Source organism: Quercus suber, unplaced genomic scaffold, assembly GCF_002906115.3.
Source record: "Quercus suber isolate HL8 unplaced genomic scaffold, Cork oak 2.0 scaffold_46, whole genome shotgun sequence".
NCBI lineage: Eukaryota > Viridiplantae > Streptophyta > Magnoliopsida > Fagales > Fagaceae > Quercus > Quercus suber.
The window spans coordinates 1,420,869-1,426,579 of NW_027069511.1; the positions used below are offsets into that span (position 1 = coordinate 1,420,869).

The window sequence follows — 5,711 nt, forward strand, 5'->3', positions numbered from 1 at the left end:
CCTTCAACTTACTTTTTTTCTCTTTTCGTAGTCTTGCTACCATTCCTGCTGCACCACTCTACCATTCCTGCTGTGATATTATTTGACCCGTGCTTGCTGAGCCTTTTTCATTGGATTTATACTCATGTTACTTTGGGCTTTCTTGTCCCATTACACTGCTTGTGGGCCCCTTTATCCCATTTCCTCCTCCTTTGGCATCCTCGGCCCATTTTCTAATTCTACATTTCCATGAGCTTTTACTAACTCTCTTGAACTTCCTTGGCCCAATTACCATATTCTTCATCTTTGAGGCTCATGGGTTTTCCATCAACCTCTTACTTTCTCACTTCATTACTTCGGGCCTACTATGACCCATTCTCACTTTTCTTTTTCTACATCACATAATGTCCATAGGTTTACTATTTCTTTTTCTGGACTCCTTTTAGGCCCATTTGCTTCTCTCAAGTCCCATTTACTTATTTTACGGGCCTATAATCCATTGTTCCTGTCATTCGGGCTTAATAGTTCTTCTAACCATCCCCTAATTCTTCTCTACCCATATTGTTGGGCTTCTTCCTACTACTGGGCCTCAAAATGAGCATCGACAATGAGTAATCAACCCAGCCATGTATGATGTAATTGGAACTATGCAATTCATCAGGTCAGCAGTTTATTATTTATCAACAAAATTCTATAAATTAATGTAATTGTGGGATTGACAATAGTCAAGGGCTTCTTTTTTTTTTTTTTTTTTTTGATAATTCAATTGTTGTGGTAGAGAGGATCTAAACCCTGTTAGTTTCCATTGGTCACATCTAGCTCGTACTCATTGAGAAAATCTAGATTCAAATTTTCCATCTACATAATTACGAATAAAAATAATAATAAAGTGTAGGATTGGGAATGTAGACTACAAGCCCCCACTGTAAAGTTAAGCAAATGATAAATGGGGTTTCTTCATGACACAAGTCATATGAGAAACTGAACTTTTATTTTTTCCATTTATATGTACAAAAAGATATGCTCAAAACACAGCATCAATACGTACACACAGAAAATTGGACTTTGAAGCTTCAGTACATCAATTGCTGACGCTGCCAATTTCGAGCTATGTGGCAACAAGTGCCTGGATTCCCAATCAACTCAAATTGATTACCCTCCCATCAAACCAAAAAACATTGAATCAATAGAGATTGATGAACTAACAAAACTGGCAATAATGTCAAGTGTTGATGTGAGGTTATTGGAATTGGACGCTTTGATGCAGCATCATGTAGATTGCCACAGGAGCACTTTCTGTTCCTTTTCCTTCTTCTTCTTCTTCTTCTTCTTCTTTAATTAATATAAATATTTCACTTAGCACGGAAGGGGTGTATGAATGCAGAATTCATCTGCCATATCTTGAGTGAGGAAGTAACAGTAGCCTCAGTAGCATTGTTAAACAGAAATAGCCGAGCAGCCCCATAGATTGCCTTTGTCGGATAAACACGTGATGTGATGCATGTCCTCCCACCTTGAACAAAGCTTTCAACTATTGAATGATCAACCTGGATGATCATACATTTCCATGCAATATTAAGGTGATTGATCAAGTCAATAATGGTAAGATATTCATTCATGTAGAACTGAAAGTGAAAATAAGGCTCAACTTACCAGTAACCTCACAGATAATTTTTCATCTTTTAGTACAGGAACATAGCCCCCATGAATTTGTTTATTAACATCAGTTGCCTCAGAAGACCTAAAGGAAACAATGAAGTATAAGAACATAACCAAGTTTAATTTGACAAAATTGACACGCATTTCATTTATTGAGTAAACAAGCAGCAGAATTAGAAAGGTGTAAAATACCTTGACTGATCAACACAGAAGAAAGTTGTGAGATTGCCATCAGTTCCTTTGGCAATATAGAAATACACAGGAGTTTGCTCAGAAAGGCTCTCATCTGCAAGAATAAGAAGTCCAAAGGGTCCTAATGCACCACGTTGAGCAGCTCCCTGACTATTGCCGCAGCTGAACTCCACATTGCTTTGAGCTGTCCTCTCCAAAGCCTCCTTGTCCAACTCAAACTCTGCGACAATGTCCAACTGTGTGGCTGATACTATATCTAGTGGAACAATTGATCCTGCCTTGACCTCCACTCTGTCAAACTCTTTGCCGCTCAATCTCAAACTATCTACCTCCTCCACTGGCCATTGAAGCAAATTGCTACCAGTCTTTGTATCAAGCAACACTGTCCTTGGAATACCCTGCAGAAGATCATTACACAAGCATAAAACCTTGTCAAGGAAGTGAATCATAAGAGATACATGCTGATGAATCCAATTTGATTTAAAAGGAAAAAAGACATGCTGGCCTATGATTTAACTAGAAAGAAATCAGCATACCTGAACTGATGCCCAGCCCTTCTTCATGTCTGCAAATTCACTATCAGACTCTCCAATCCAACCCCACAACACCCTCCTTTCCTTCTGCTCGTCATAGAACGTCTTGGATGCATAAAATATCCCATAATCATACCTGATTCCAATACCAATATTGGGGTTGTCGGGAACCCATGTATCAGTCTGCTCATCATAAATCCCAAGTGCATAATAGTCTTGTCTATCATTGTCCAGGCTGGTCTTCATCACATGCTTCACTCCAGGACCAGTAACCGATGTGTCCAAGCCTTTTGCAGCCGTCTTGGACACAGGATAGAAGTCCACACACTCCCACATGCCAGTGTCAGGGACAGAATGAAGCAATCCATCTAAACGCTCATAGCTCTTGAAGTCCTTTGTGTGGTAAACCAAGGTAATGCCTGTTGTGTTAACCCTGGACCCTATGGCAAATTTCCATTTCCCATCTGATGTGTACCAAGCTGTTGTTGGGTCACGAAAGTCATTCTTATTGATGCCTGGTGGTGGGAGAAGAACTGGGTTGTCAGAGTGCTTGACCCAATCAATGAGGAGGGGATCAGACAGGTTGGCAGGATATGCAAGATTTTGAACCTGCACTGACTCATTAGTGGATCCAGTGTAAAGCATGACAACTTCGCCATTGGGAAGGACTGTAGCAGACCCAGTCCAAACACCATTTATGTCATACCACTGATCAGCAACCATTGCTAAAGGGAGGTGAAGCCAATGGATCAGGTCCGTTGACACAGCGTGGCCCCAAACTATGTCACCCCACACTGCTCCATTAGGATTGTACTGGTAAAAGAAGTGGTACCATCCTTTGTAGAACATAGGTCCTGTAATATTTTCCAAGTAGATTTTAAATTTAGTAAATTATGGATGAAGGAAAAATTGCACAAGGTGTAAAAGATTCAACATGTGGTGACAGGGTGTGTAGTGGGGTGGGATTGGGATAGTTGTTACTCGTTAGACTAGATTCTTGCTCCCTATTCAAAGTTCTACAAAACATTTTTTTTAAGCATGTGGGATTGAATTCAAACCCCCTATTCTCATAATAATTTTCTGCCTCTTGTGAAAGTCATGTAGAAATTTGACAGCTGGTAAGATTTGACCAAAAGAATTCTAACAGTTCAACCTATGATGGTCTTCATCGCCAACCAACAGATACCAAGCAACCTGATTTTTCTTACATAGACTATGAAGACTAAATTTAAACCAGTCATGTTCTCACTAAAAGAAATAATACCAATACTATTAAAACTTGTAGTGTAATCTTTCAATATTTTCAGATTGGTCTAGCTTGTCCTAATGACCCAGATTCTCAGCTAGTTATACCATTGAACAATTCTATCTCACTATGGTAATAGAATATTGTAATGAGCTAATTTTCTGAAACCTCAGTCCCAAACTTTTAATCATAATAGTGCAATCATACTGTCTTGAATTGATCTTTCTTTTTTTAATTGTTTTCAGATCCCAATCAGATGTTTAGTCCAGCTATTCAATATATGGCAAATATTAATCAAGCACAAAGACGGGGGAGGTGGGATACATCTGGTAACATAAAATCTGTGATAGTGATAGTGAAGGTTCAGAGAGAAAAAGTAACGGTCTTACCATTAGGATCTGAAGCAGAACCAACCAGATTTCCCCATCAAAGGAATGAAAGTCAAGCACATAACCACAAAAAAGGGACCAAAATCAGCATATAATAACTTAATAAATCAAATAAAAAGTGTAATGATAATTGTTTAGTATAAATATTGATATTCTATATGTCATCAGTGCCTGTAACATCACCATCCAACGTGGTAGCACGTAATACTGTAAACCCAGTTAGGCTAAGCTTATTTTATCATGTACAGTTATTTGTTTCTTACTCAAACCTCTATTTTTTTTTTTTTTGGGATAAGAATTTCATTTTCTTCTAAGTTTTTTTTTAAAGAGTTTTTAACTTATGACGTCCCTCTTATTATATTCTTTATCTTATCATCAGACCAAGACACAATTATTTCCTTCTAAGTTTAGTTTTAACTTATTTTTTAAACAAGACTAACAATTGAAATAAGCTCATCAACCGCACTATTAGGCACACTTTTCCCCAATATAATGACACGAATACCTTTATCCCTATTATACAGGAATTTGAAATGTTAAATAACGCTTTCTATGTCCAGAACCCAGAAGACAATCTTAACTAAATCAATAAACATTTACCATAATACATGTATACAGAGATCAAGTTCAGAATTTTCACAAGGTATACCACCTTTTTTTTGACGAATAAAAAAAAAAAATTATATATATATATATATATTCAATATTGAAAATGAAACATACCATTCATCCAATTCTTCTCTGGCTGGAAATGAAAAGATGTCCTCTGCCATGACAACATGCTATTGTTCCATGGATACGAGATCACATTGTGGTCAGCAAATGCCAGGTTCGCCTTCTCCGACACGCCGGCCGATACGCCACGTGACACGGGGTGCAGTGGCTCCAACGGTATCGACACGGATGACGGTTCAGACGTGGCCAACAAAGCTTCATCATTCTCATTTTCATGGACATTGTGTGAATTCCAACGAACACCTAAAGTAACGGCCAAAAACGAACCAAGCAACAACAACAACAACCCAGAAAAGATTATGAGGGTCGCTTTCTTTCGTGGCCTACGTTTGTCTAAAGGTCCTTCAATGGTGGGAGGTCCATTGGAAAGAGGAGAGTAGGAGCATGGAAGGGTATCCTCCATTGTTTATATATCTGGTGTCCCTTGCAACAAGCAAAATGGCAGCTGTGATCAGAAATGAAGTAAAGATATGATTTTTGAGAGAGAGGAGAGAGCAAGGTTGTGACCTTTTTTTTTTGAGGAACAGGTTGTGACTTTAATGAAAAGTGAAAACTCTTTTTTGCATTTTTGTTTTTTTCAATGGAGGATCAATGAGGTAGCTGTATATGTTTTATAGTGCTGGTTGGTTTTCTTGCTTGGCTGGAGAGAGCTAGAAAGAGAAAGAGAGAGAGAGATTTAGGAAATACTAGAAGGAAAGGTATGTGTATCTGTGAATCAGAATCCATGAATAAATGCTTATATAGACGAGGAGGATGTTGCGGAATGCTAGATTTGCCAATTTTAAAAACATTGGATAAAATACTTCCTTGTGAGCCTTGTGGTTGGTGAAAATGAAATGCCATTTTTTTCTGGCATCGATTGGGACTCTGCATTGATAGGTCATGAATACTCGGTGTCATAATTGCTCCCTCAATTATGTATATTCCTTTTTTGTCACTTGAGATTTGGAAATGATTTTGCAAGCTCAATTTGTTTTT

At 38.2% G+C, this 5,711-nt stretch overlaps 1 protein-coding gene across 2 annotated transcripts; it reads right to left on the minus strand.

The window, feature by feature from the left end:
- Positions 1 to 953: 953 nt before the first annotated feature.
- On the minus strand, positions 954 to 5,474 carry LOC112020346 (acid beta-fructofuranosidase). Of its 2 annotated transcripts, XM_024052902.2 has the most exons (6): positions 4,722 to 5,474; positions 3,999 to 4,007; positions 2,367 to 3,217; positions 1,831 to 2,228; positions 1,633 to 1,720; positions 954 to 1,526 (listed from the first exon to the last, which is right to left on the minus strand). In XM_024052902.2, the coding sequence occupies exons 1-6, from the start codon at positions 5,134 to 5,136 to the stop codon at positions 1,332 to 1,334; spliced, it is 1,956 nt and encodes a 651-aa protein (XP_023908670.2). In that variant the 5' UTR covers positions 5,137 to 5,474; the 3' UTR covers positions 954 to 1,331. The 2 variants fall into 2 exon arrangements, with proteins under 2 accessions (XP_023908670.2, XP_065627678.1); XM_065771606.1 differs by lacking the exon at positions 3,999 to 4,007 and having other exon boundaries at positions 4,722 to 5,470.
- Positions 5,475 to 5,711: the final 237 nt, after the last annotated feature.